The 14,070-nt window shown below is 38.6% G+C and overlaps 1 protein-coding gene across 8 annotated transcripts in view; it reads right to left on the reverse strand.

Annotated features, from left to right (window-relative positions):
- Positions 1 to 14,070, reverse strand: part of FARS2 (phenylalanyl-tRNA synthetase 2, mitochondrial) — a 259,641-nt gene that overhangs the window by 193,961 nt on the left and 51,610 nt on the right. For all 8 annotated transcript variants that reach the window (XM_068931926.1, XM_068931927.1, XM_068931928.1 and 5 more), the window contains one exon: positions 8,807 to 9,442. In XM_068931926.1, the coding sequence (XP_068788027.1) occupies positions 8,807 to 9,442 (636 nt within the window). The remainder of the gene's footprint in view (positions 1 to 8,806; positions 9,443 to 14,070) is intronic.

Here is a 14,070-nt window from a genome sequence, read left to right on the forward strand (position 1 = left end):
CTGGGGGCACACAGAATTTTGTTGTTTCAATTGCAGTTGGACTTGGACTTCTTTAGAGCACAAAACGCTTTTAAAAATTCAAATGAATCTACCAGTGCTGTTCACCATTAATTTAGACTAAGTTTTACCATGTTTCTCACAGATACAATGCTACGTAGAAGGAGCTTGAGTTTACATAGCAGGCAAACTAGCAGCCAAATGGATAGAGGGAATTAAAAAAAAAAAAAATCTAACTTTGACACTAGTCAGAAGGGGACTTGGCTGGCAGACTGAGAAAACACACCCCAAGTTAATCTCCTTAGTGCACTGCAGAAAAATACAAAACAAAAAGCAAAAACATAGTGAATAAAATGATTATTCATCAGTCTAACACCGTTACTGATCAAAAGACAGCAGCTTGACGAAAGCAGGCATTACACTTTCAAACAACAGATTCTTTATTCACGTGCTCACCTGAAGGATTAAAAACCCTTCTTCTTATTGGCATCTTCTGCACTGCTTGGGAGAGACATATGATACCCACCCTACTAACTAATTTACTGTCAGCAGGGCAGATCAGTCATCTAACATTTGGTGTTGAAAGCCGGGGGCATTCACAAAAGCCAGCTTTAGCCTAGCGAGGCTAATCTCCTTAGACTCCCTCAGGAGGCAGAAATAAGCTCCCTTACACAGCAATTTGGAGTGACTAAACTAGGCTCCCGCTCTGAAATGCCCTCTACAGGTACCTATTTTATTTCTATCGACTGAAGAGACTACCCTCAGGAAACCAAAAACACCCTCCTGCCCACTGAGATTTTTCCCCCTCTTGGACTACAATACACTGTGTTTATAAATCAGAACATGTATTTTTCCCCATTTACCAATGTTTTAGGACATAAAACTCCTTTCTTCCTTTCCTACTTTATTCCCCCTCTCCCCCCAAGCTTAAAACAGGTTCCTCACAACACTGTAAGGAGCAGATTGTCTGGCCAGTGTCCTTATACAGCATTTGTATAACCACCTAAGAGCACTTTTCTTTACCGTTGTACTATTCCTGAAATGTTGCTCTTGCACTTCCTTTCTGAAGCAAAAATCTATTTCAGTAAGTTATGTCAGACGTGGCAATAAAATACATAAGAGAACCCATAAAGTAGATACATGCAGTCGTACACTAGCCCTCTAATCTGCCAGCGTGTTTCTCCTTCCAAAGGAGCCATATGCCCCGGCTCCTCCTTGGTGCTGGGCCAAGCGCTTGGGCAGCTGTGCAGCGAGCCGCCCGGGGAAACGGAGCTGGGTATGAAGTAACCCAGGAGAAAGGGAGAAAGAGAGAGAAGCTAAAACAGTTATGCTCCCTTCAGGGATCAATTCTCTGCACGCTGCCGGCACCAAGAGAGGGGCTGGCGTGCGGGACGGGGCAGGGCCACGGCCCCTTCTGCTGGCCCAAGCGTCCATCTGCGCCAGGTCACACGGCTTGGGAAAGCACAGCCTTCGGGGGGTTACGGACAGACAGGAAACGGCAATGAAACAGCCACCCTTCAGTCAGGCACAAAGTAACGCTCGTTTTGGCACTCTTGGTCGTTCTCTCAGCTCCAATACAACTGTGGGCACAGTTACAGCGAGGGAAAAAAGGGCCTTACGGTTGTATTGCTTCTTCTCTTTTTTTCCATTCACAAATACTACTATGTCAGTAGAAGCAGTTTTTAAACTGACATACCAGTTTCGTCAGGGTGATGATCGAGCTGTGCTAAGTAGATGGCTTGAGTTAGAAACACTATAACCCTTCTATACACCTAAAGCCAGAAAAGCCAAAGTTTGAATAAAATAAAGAACGATCTGCATATTGCCTCATCATGCAGAAGTAAAAAAAAAAAAACAAAAAAAATTAATTCCCAGGATTTATCAGCATATCTGACTGATGCTACATTACAAAGGAGAAGGGAATCAAAGTGACCTTACCATCTGGCATGAAATTTACCAGTCACATAGGACAGCTCCTAATAAGAATTAAATCAAATTTGGTATAGTAGCCAGAAGATACCGATTTTTAATTAGACAAATAAATACTCCCTTAAAAGCACTTCACTATATTTCTCTGCCTGGCATGGATCGCAGAAGTCACATATGTGATTTCAGCGAATATCTTAACATCTTTAAAATCATTTGATGGATGACTTTTTTTTTATTATTTTTTTAAGCTCACATCACTTCATTATCCATACACTTAGGATTCAGATCAAGTTTAAGTTTCTCTTTACAGGATGCTGACATTTGTGTTAGGTTTCAGATCTGAAAGATATAAGAATATAAGAACTTGTCTTTCAACAATGCGGTTGTGTATTATTCCTGTCAGTCACGCATACTCCAGTATTAAAATAATGACTACATAATGCTCACGTACTCATCTTCATAAAACAAACCAGTACTTAAAACTAGCTCTACAAGAGGATCGGCACGTGCCAATACGCAACATTGCCATACCCAATACATTTTGACTCATGAGCCTTGACAGATATCCCTATAAATAAACACAAGCCTTGACAAGATATCCCTATAAATAAACAAACAGCTGCACTCTAAATCCACTTACAAATAGTAAAACCACTTCCACAACATTTTAAATGTCCTGTAACACTTAACTGATGGATTAGTAATGATGTTTATTTGAAGATGGCTCACAGAAGGAAAAATTACTGCCAGTCCCAAACAGCCTTCAACACACTGAAACTTGTAAACCTGCACCCCAATCCAGGCAGTTTCACATGCCAAAGAGATATACAGGCCATCGTCTGATTTACAGAACGCTCCTTACTGTGCATCAATAAGCTTTTGTTTTAGGAGAAAATGGCAAAAATGACTTAAGATGACCACTTGCATGGTGGTCATCTTAATTTCTGGATCTTTCAGTTTTCAGACCTCCCATTTCAGCAAAAAAAGGTTATTTCTGTTTTGGATGTCTGAGCTTTTTTGGTTTTTTGCTTTTTTTCCTAACCTAACAAAGTGTTTCTGCAAAAATTAAATCATCACCTTATTTTAAGGGAAGATCATTTAGATGTCTTGGGACAGCAAAGTAAAAGTAACACTGGTACACAGATTCTGTTATAACGAGATACATATGACGAGTCTCAGATTTCTGTTCCTGTGGGAAAAGGAATTCCTTTATTTTTAAGCACCCTAGACTTCCTAAATACACTGATAGACATATTTTGCTCTTTCTTTTTCCGCCTAATGCAAACATTGAGTTGAACAGATTTAACTGATTTATTCTGAGATGCAAAGTTACATTTTTTTAGTTGAACAAAAAACAGAATAAAACAAAGTTGAACGTTTACTTTATATAAAGGCTTTGTAATAAAAGTCACACTAGTAGCTTCCAAACTTTTTGAACCATGGACCACTGTGAAAATCTCACAGACCATCTGATCCCCTTTGCTGTGAAATCTTCAACTACAGAAAACGCAAGTACAACGTGGCTCCTTGGAGGAGTGAAGCTCCACTTATCAGGGCATCATTTACACACCACAACCGGGAAAAAACGCTGAACTTGGCAAACCCAAGTTTACAAGTTGGGCAGCCCACAGCATGAGGAAAGGCAGTTCCACCTGAACCAGTCATGCCTTTTATCTGGACCACTTAGACCAATTTCAGCCTCAGAAATAAACTCATGCTAGAACTTGAAGAATATTCTAGCAAAGTAGTGCTACTCTTTTTCTTAATACGGGGATCTAGTTTAGATATCCAGTTCTTGTAAGTCATGAGGAGGAGGATCAGCTCTCAGGTTGTTTGAGATCAGTGCTGTACTCGCAACTAACATCTCAAACTCCATCCTGAAGGCAGCAGCACCTGAAGCTGGCATAACAGACATCAGTGTGATGCCCAGCTTGATGAGGAACTGAACACTTCTGCACCACTTGTCGTATCTGGACGTGTGTGAGGCATGGGTCCAGCAACTGTTGGCATGCAGTTGTCTCATCAAGCAACAGCACAAGCATGGATCCACTGTAAGGAGACATTTGGGAGATGTCGATCCTAAAGTAAAATTAGTTTCACCATTTCCACCCACAGTAGAAAGCTGACTATATCCCACTTGGCTACTATTACCTCAAAGCAGCCAGGAAGTCCCAAATTCCCCCTAACCCACAGATGTTATGACATGATAGGACAAAAATGCTCTCAATCAAAGGGGCTGATGCCCCAGGCCATGACTCGCCATGTCAGTCTCATCCAGCTAGACCTTCACTGACTCATTCTCCCGCAACTCTTAATGCCAGGCCTGAGGCACTGAACAGCACAATCCAAATCAAAAGAAATACAAAGAAAGAGGTGTTTACACAGGCTGATTTCAGTGCCTTGTATCACCCGCCTCGAGGAGCCTCTCTCTATCCACAGGTTGTAGAGGGGTAAGAACAGTAGCTTCCCTAAGCCAGTTAAGCCTTTATAAATACTTGTTTGTTGGTGTCCAGCTAAACATTGCTGTTACAACCCTCAGTTACAGTACAAGATAATATGTTTTTAATATATTAGCATTCTAGCACAGACTGTAAATCCTCCACACTACACAACATGCTGATTCCTGGAACACTACAAATTTACTCAAATTCCTTCACATGTGGGGGCAAAAGAGGGGCAAAAGGAACAGCAGGTCAATCAGATGTTCACGTTTACCTCAAAGCATAACAACAGGCAAATAACTGAGTAAAATAAAAGGTAATATATGTAAAACAGATAAAAAGGAATATATTTTTTAAAGACATATAAAAAATATGGCCAAGATGCACAAGTATGAAAAGACCAGAAAAGGAGTAGAAAGTTATACGAGTAAGAAAAACACCTACACTACCTAGGACAAGAGTCTTTACTCTTCTAGACATAAATGCTATAAAACTATACTACGGAAACAGTTTTCTTCCCAATGATACAGAACTGAAAAATTAGAAGCAATACATGGATGCCAGTTATCCTTGTTTCACAGGGGCAGTTCTCATTTTTAACTGAAAGATTTACGTTTTTCCATTGTGTCCAAGCAAAAAAATTGCCATTTCATCCAAAAACATTTCAATGGAGATTAAGAATGTAGCCTTACTACTTCTTCTTAGCGTCTCTACTTATAGCTTTTAGACGTTAGCTTCAGCGTGCCTGACCAAAGTCTCATTTCTTCATCCGAACAATCTGGTATTGGCCTCTATTAGAAGAAGGTTACTGAATTAGAGGAGTAATTTCTATGCTTTCATATCTATTCCCCTTAAAATTTATGTCTAATTCAATATAGACTATACAATACCTTATGAAGTCTCCTTCCAATGTGTAAACAACTTTTGCTGTCAACTGAAAAATGTTATGAGATCACCATTGGGTTTATATTGGCTCCCTCTGGTGGCTAAAATGCACAAAGTGTAAATTAGTTTTTGGTTCGGGGGTTTAGTTTTGTTTTGTTTTTTACTTTAGTAAATGAGAAATTGCACCTAAAGACCATTACAGAGCAGAGAAATCATTTCTTTTACACATCATCCAGTAAAGTTTGCCAGCTCAAATCTGACTTTAGCTGTAACAATACTGCCAATCCAAAGGATAAAAAAAAAAAAAAGTCTTGCACAATAGAAAGAAAAATCAATCTACTTAAGGAAAAAAAGCACGTTAGTATGCTGGAGGAGGAGATTACAAAAATCGTACCACTTGGGGGTAATTTTTAAGAAGAATAATTTATTTTATGCCCAGAATTTTGAAGCAGATTTGGAAAACTACATTTCGCACTTGTTCTATTAGTTCCTAACTCCTATATCTTATTTTCATGTAATAATTTTGGAAAATTTTTCTAAAACTATATTTGAATAGATTTTCAAATGTTCTGTGATATCAGTCCAAGATCATTCAAAGAAAAGTTTAAGGGAGATGTCAAAATGAATTATTCTTACTTTTAGCAATGAACTGGTTTGGAAAACGAGAGTTTCTTTAGTATTTGAATATTTGAACTTAACTCAAATAAAGCTGAAAAAAATATCAGGTACCTGCCCATCTTGGAATCACAGACGACTTTTCTCTTGCAAAATTAATCAAACATAATGAAAAATAGTCCTAGCCAAAGAAGCAAATAGCTCACCAGAACCTCACAGAGTAAAACACAGTAAAACTGTCAAACTTCTTCCTATGATGTCTTCTTCCAGCTCATACTTCCAACATACTGATATAACTTTGATACTAGTAAGAGTTATGTCACAGTTCCCAGTCAAAAGGTAGAAATTCTTACCCAGCCTTGATTACGGAATTTAGTGTTTGTAAAGAAGAGACGCTCTTCCACATCTTTCTCAACCTGTCTGAAATTCCCACTGAGGCTGAACTATCTTTTTTCCCCACTTCCAAACTGAGATTTCAAATTCAAATAAATTCAAGTTCCTATAAAACCATCATGGGATTGGGTTTTTTTTTTCTTTTTTTCCATTTGATTTGATCGCTTTCATTGGAAAAGAATAAAATTATAGATGTTGATGTAATATATTTACATTTAACAATTATAAACGTGGAAGTCAAAAGAACAAAGTAAAGCAAAGAACAGACTACAGCATATAAAATTACCCTCTTGGATATAAAATGAAATCTACCTAGCACTGTGTTGAAAAGCTTACAACTAAGAGTTAACAGTTTTTCCTTTAGTTTCATAGCTTATCCTTGGTATTGCGCACATTTCTTCATGGCCACAGCTTGCAATGTCATCATGAATGAAAAGTCTGCAGTGAAGTTAACAGGCCTTGACACATTTCTGTTCCGTGGGTTATAACTTAAACATGAGTATAAATAAATGAATATAAAAATATTTCTCTCGTAGAGCATTACCTCTATTTAAACTTTTTTCAGCTCAGACAGTTCCTTCCAGTATTATTTACATTTGAGAGTTATTTTGAACAAGCAGTCAGAATACAAAACACAGAAACGGTCTCCAGCAAAACTGGAGACTACACATTCAATGTTTTCAAAAGGCTCTTGTATGATGCTTACGAAGTTTTGCATATGGAAGACTTTATCAATATTAAATCCGCAACTGAAGCAAAAGAGGGAAGCTTTAGATCATGCTCCCACCTAGAACTTATATATGCTCCCCAGCAAGCAAAACTTCACACACTGTGCACTGTGCCACCATCCTTTGTTCATCAGTACAGGGATTTTTCAGAGAGACAAGACAGTACGCATTCACCACGTGATTTAGCGCATAGCTAAATTGAAATTCATCAGATATTGACATTCTCCAATAACACCTCTTGAAAAAAAAAAGGGAAAGAGAAAAAGAAACAAACAACCTATAACACAATGAATCAGATCATTGTACACTGTATATCAGCGTATTTCTAGTTGGTAGGTATCAGCAAAGTTTTCTATAGGATTCTTTCCATTTATTACAATCTTCTTATTATGCTTCCCTTTTTTACATTTGTATAGAGGAGAGAAATATTCTGACAATGGGGGCAAAATTTTTAAGGGACATATTCTTTAACAATAATTTCAATAATTAGATCAATCCCTCTCAGGTTCTCAGAATTTCCATCCTGTAGTAGGGTACCTATTCCAATTTTGTGGCAGATATGGTGCCTTCTTTATATCCAGTGCCTGAATCCCTGCTCAGATGAAAAATTTGGCATGAACTTAGAATGTTAAAAAATGGCATTTTTGTAATGCAGTATTATACACTTTATTCTTGCCTATTATAATCAGATTATAGCTAGATTATGAAACAGTTTATAATTGTGAACAGGCATCTGGTACAGGTAACAAATACGATACGATAAATCTGCAAGATTTTCATTTCTTCGTTACCAAAGAAGTGGTTGCAAGCATCATTTGATACCATATAGTTTGCAGGACATCTTCACAGGCAGACAAGTTTTCAAACACTAAGTTTTCCCCACTTCTCCCTCCAGCATCCAAAGCCATCATCAGGCTTCCCTGCCAAACTCCTGTCACCCACTTGCAACCACATTAAGAATGGTCTACACCAAAGTATTATTAGTATAGGTTAGTTTTAGTTACATAAATGTGAATTTGGCAGTATTGCTACAAACATGCACAAATTATACAAATCAATTACTACTTGGAAAACAATCTGGCATGTATTTATAGCCAATCAATGATACAGCAGAATATTTAATGACACCCAAGCCTCTGCAGTGCACACAAGTTGTGCCAATGAAGTATATAAACTCAGGAGTCTTGGACATCTACCTAGAGCTCGTTAGCTGATGCGTCTGTTCTCAGCTGAGTTTACAGTGTATGTATTATGCAACCATAACTATCAACTGCAACAGATCTCGCCTTCAACACAGGTTGAGGATGAGATGAAGCATGGGACAAATCATTAAAAAAGAACTTTGGAGCTATTAAAAGAAGTAAGATGATGGAATAAAAGCTGCACTCTGCATCGTAGCTGCAACAACTCTCACTCATGAGTCCTTCAAGTGCTAACATGACAAAGTTTTATGGTAAGACTACCTCACTGGAAGGGACTTGTGACAGAATGAGAACTGAATTATGCACATCATTAGCTGAGCCAGCTGCTTCATTTCAAATACTGTTTTATTTTGCTAGCTTTCAAGACTACTGTCTTTTCATTTTTCCACATTTTCCTGGGAATGTTTTTAGGTTTTTCAAATTCAACATTTTTCACCTGTATTTTTCTCAAATTAAAAATATTCTTACATGACCACCCACTTGACCTTTATCAAATGTACTGCGTATCATCTGCGTGACTGTAACTTGTTTAAGTGCGTGCACTTTGCTCAGAGCAAATAAAAGATCGTGCAACTTACCCAGAATCTCTTTCATCCCAACTACAGAGAGTTCCTACCTCGTGACAGGAGAAGAGCCGAACTCCTTCCATCTGATGAAAGACTGGGTAGTGAGTGTTGTCAATTGTATCACGGCGATAAACATCTCCCACAGCCAGAAAGGCATCTAAGCCAGAGTGTATCAAGTCCCACTGATGAGCTGATGTGTGTGCTCTGAGCATGTGATCACGATTCAAATAATAGTTATCCTCTTTCTTTCTGCTGGCATGGTCTCGTGGGATCAGCAAGCTATCAAAATTCTGCTGTACTGTAACCACTGGAGAAAGACCATCATAGACAGAAAACAGCGGAGTTCCAAAGCGTCCCATATATTGCTTATAAAAGTGGTCCTTCACCTGCTCTTTGATCAGCCACAAAGGATGATGCTTTTTGTTGTGCAAGTTCTTCCCCACCTTGGAGAGAATCTTCTCTGTAACATTACTGTAGTCATCTCGAGGATAAGCTTTACCAAGCAGTTCCACAGTATTTGAGGACAGTGCGTTGGCAGCAAAATCAGAAGGTACGGACCTGGACGAAGAATGCCTTGAATGGGTGGGAGTTCCTCTTACCTTTATTTCCTGTGATAAGGCTGTTTTAGAATATTTAGCTATTCTCATGAATTTCCACAGCATTGCCATTGCAAACTCTCTCGGGATCTAGAGAAAGCAAGAGAAAAAGAAACTGAAAGTTACCATCTGCAATCTTGCTGGAGGAATTGCAAGCATCTCATGAATAAGTGAAATCCAAATATCTGTTTCATGAACAAGAAAGAGTCCCAGTTCTAAACCACATATTTTGACTGGGGGTGGGGGGAAGGGAAAGCTTGCAATAAAATTTCAGCTAAGTTATCTTGGTCAGTTACCAGTCTTCTGCAACAAAGCATTAGTATTAATGATGCTAGACCTAGTCTTAATCCCATTTCAGATACTGCAACTCTTTACAGCTTGGAAACATTTTCAAAGTAGTCTTTTCATTCAGTTAAAATATGAGGCAATAACAGAGTAGTATGCACAAGCAACTTGGAGATCTAACAACGCCCTTCCTCAGTCAGGGACTTGCTTATAATACAGTCCGAGGCATTAACAGATTGTTGTGCTTTTTTTTCTTCACCATTAGAAAAGCCTATGGAAGGAACTGCAGTAACCTCACTGCTTACTGCACAAACAGAATGCCTATGGCACACACTGTGCATCCATTGCTATCTCCCATTTAATGTAAAACAAAATCAGTCTAACCTTTCAAACAATTATGCTGCTACGTAAAAATAGATGGCCAAGCCACAAGGTACATATTTATATATAAACCAACATATCAAGTTCACATACGAGCTCTGCATGAGATTCTCCATCAAGATTCCACAAAGTAAAAACTAATGTTAACATCTCGGGTGAGCATGAAAGCCTTCTTCCACACCTTCCCAGAAGAGCTCTTATTTTCACTGCTTATCCCATTACGCAGTGGGAAGGTGAATTTTCAGGAAGATGAACGAAGGGGTAAGATTCTGCAGAATGTCTGAACTGAACAATTCATTTTCTGTAAAAAAGCCATCTTTACACATCAATCCCATTTAGAAACAGGTTCTTTTTGTGTTTCAAGCATCACAGCTGCATTACTTTGTAGTTTTGAAGAGGTAATTCTGAAAACAAGGAGGAGTTTTGAAGGTTATGAGGCCTTCAGTGACTCTAATTTTGTGAGCCCATTCTGAGAAGTAAAGCCACTTGAAAACTTACAGGAGGGCTTCAAAATGTTAACACAGGTTCCAGTAAAATAATTAAGCATCGCAGATTACTTAGGATGGAATGGGAAAACAGACGCAGTAAAAGTTAAGTGACTTGGGTATAGGGATCTGCTCCCAATGAATTGGTCTATATCTCTCTAAGAAATCCAGAAAAGAAAACCTCAAAAAATCCAGGGCCCCAAATTTCCTGAGTGAAAGAATTTCATGTGAACATATTCTTAAAGAAATGAGGAATGAAAGGAGATAAGCAATGAATAAACTACTATCTTCAAGAGATAACCTTCTACCTTTACCATTGGAAAACAGTATTTGGCTAGCTTTTCAAGCAAACATAACAGAAATGTGTTAAACATGAAGGAACAACAGGCTAAGATTATTTTTCATACTCTTGGGCTCCAAAAGTACATATGAGTGAGCCTAGGTGAACATAGCTCCCAAAAATCAGATCTGTAAAAGATAATAGGCGTGTTCATATTTGGTTTCCTTTCCTCTGCCTTACTCTTGAATATTCCCTAGGGATTTATTTTCTGAAGTAATTGTATCTCAGTAACTCAAAATAAAGACAAGTTAGGTAGTAGGAAATTGAATTTGGCAGAGTAAGATTACTAAATATTTGGTCTAAAAGAAAAAAGCTTTACAGAAAAAGAACGCCCGCCCCTTTTTCTGGCCCAAGATCGCAAGAAAAAGAACAGCTATAACTTTCATCTATTTTTGAAACTTTCAAGCTCAAGTTTTTTTTAGTTTGCAAAATTATTTCACAAAATTAGCTCTTGGCTATTTCAGTTAAGGTTTTTCCAAAAATGAATGCGCATATAGACATAACACAAAAGCCTCTGCCATAGACTAAACCGGAGACAGTCTTACATTTTGAAAAGAGAGGATCCGCTTTCACCAAACATACGTTCTCCTTCATAAGAAGTGAGTTCTCATTTTCAAACAGCTGCTTGAAATAACCAGTTCTAGTCAGATAATGAATTCAACTTCCCTTAAGTGAATACCACCATCTGCCCATACATTTATTTTTCTAAAAAATTCAATTGAAAACTTATACATAACCATAGTGCAAGAAAAATTCTCATGATTTCATCACAAGTCTCGTGATGCTCGCTGGTTTTCTAAACTCTATTCCTTTGAGAATCAGATGACATATTATATGAGAAGTTTGGCTTTCACATAAACAGTTCTTCTCGTCATTACAGTTCTATGGAAAAAAAAATAAAAACATGAACCACAAGTGTTGAAAAAAATAAGAGAGGCTTAAAAAAAAAGTCTCATGATTTTTAAGGCAGCTTCTTTTTAACATATATATCCTTAAGGGCTTCCCTGATGAATTTTCAACACCTGTAATGAGAAAAACTGCTATTGGGTCTCTGAGAGTACTGGAATGCTATTTTTTCAGACCATGTGATATATACTCTTCACAAACTTGAATGGAAAAAAATTGATGAAATTATACAAGCGTTCTCATCCTAACATGATGCTTTTTCTTTAAAGAGTTAAACTACCTTACTGCCTGCACAAATACCCAGTGCCTATTACTCTGATCTGATGACTGAGTACTGTAAATAACAGCAAACAAGCAATAACGGAACCACTGATATGATATCACATGAAGCTGCTAGAAGCATTGAAGTCCTTCACCAGCACTCTATTCTGCTCCTCTTTCCCACCACAGGAGCATGCATGCTAGTTCCAGGATCGATACAGTATTGGACTATTGGACTTGGTTCAACTCAACTGGTGATAAAGCTCATAGAGCCAAAAGAAAAAACAAAGACAGAGAAGGAAGGAAAAAACGTGTTTAGGCTCTCTGCACCATAGACTCAAAAACTCAAATCACAGAAATATTCACCAGCGTAGAAAGTAACACTGGAAAACAAATACAATTCTTTACCTTTCTGCTAAAAACATAGAGTTGGTGCTAAAGTTAAATGAGTTAATTATGCTCACTTGTAATCAATAGACAATTATTTCTAGTAGACTTCTAGCTAAAGGTTCGAAAAAGCACAGATTAATGTCTCATTTTCTTTTTTCATTTCCGTTATGCTTATCATTTGGCAGTAACACAGAACTAATTTCTGTGCACACCGACAAAACCTGATTTCCACAGCAAAGACTGTTAGTCAGCTAATAACCATAGCAAGATAAACAAAAGCAATCCCGTTGCTGAAAACAAATAAATAAATGGGAAATAAACATTGAACAACCATCACTGCCATCTATGATCCACAGATTGCAAAGTACTCCACGAGCATTACCCAGAGGTTACAATTTCTGGGCTCGACAGTGGTTGTGACGCACAGTTGAGAGCTGACACGGCTTTGGGGAAGCAGGCTGCCCTACTGGTGGCTCCCAGTGGCACTTCTTGAAGTGCTGCAGGAGGACACACACTAACCAAGCCCATGATCTCCTGTTACATAGCTCCTCACCTTGCCTCTACTACCTTCATGTTCCCGGGTGCCTGCTCTGCTCTTCTGTCTAGAGGTCATGGCTACGGGCCTGCCTCTGTATCTCATCCTTCATACTAAGATGCCAAAGACAGCTAATGGAACTAGTTTCTTTGATAATGAAACTAGTTTCTTTCGACATTGTATGTTATGTTTTGTCAAAGCATTTGAATGCATGCCTGCACATGGCTGTGAGCTTTTGACGAGCTTCAAAGAAGAGCAAAGGACTCGAGGTAGAACCTGTGCTAGCCAGGAATGAGGGTATCGGAGCAGCCGTGCGAGCATTGTGGATAGACCAGGCACCAACATGACTGCGCTTGGCCAAAGCAAGTCCTCTACCACATACCCTGTACCATTTTGGCAGCAGTATCAGTTGACTGACAAGTTGGCAAGGCTCCTTCATCCCTCACAGGAAAACAATCATCCCTGTACAGGAACAAAGTAGACTTTGCACAGCAGAAGTACACCACAGTCAGGAACCTAACAACAAGGAAACAGTGGAACAGCATACCACAACTGCAGTTTTGGAGTGAATCCAAAAACAGTTTGATGGGATAAGGGATCGTATTGCTGTACTGTCAAGGCATGTCTTTTCATGTCTAAACAAAGGTTTCCACGTCATAGTAAAGCAAGGATTAAGATAGCATTATCGCAGATGCAATGGTATTTGTCACAAGTCCTCTTTACTCCTCTGAGACAGTTTTAGAAGAGAATTAGAGTCAGTGAAGTTGCTCCTTATGCCCCCCTTTGAAAAAGGGGCATGGGGGGAAAGAGTGATAGATTAGCAATTCGCAATACAAAGAAATAGGCCTGTGCACCAGTATTGTTTTATTCACCCATCTCTCCTCATAGAAAAGAGGAAGATAGAGAACACTCCTGTTTGAGCAAACTAGACCTAACCAATGAACCAAAAGGGCTTGGTTTCAGGGCCATTTGCTAGGTATTTATATCTGTGAACAAAGAGCATCCTAAGCTCTCATTGACTGCTTTCTCTGTATACCCTGTGTTTTTTACTGCTGATGGATGCAGAAATGCAGATGGGCTGCTGCATACATAAACTGAAGTACAAGAAAGGTTTAAAACCAAAATTCTGTAAAGA

This window comes from Struthio camelus, chromosome 2 (assembly GCF_040807025.1).
Source record: "Struthio camelus isolate bStrCam1 chromosome 2, bStrCam1.hap1, whole genome shotgun sequence".
NCBI classification, from domain to species: Eukaryota; Metazoa; Chordata; class Aves; order Struthioniformes; family Struthionidae; genus Struthio; species Struthio camelus.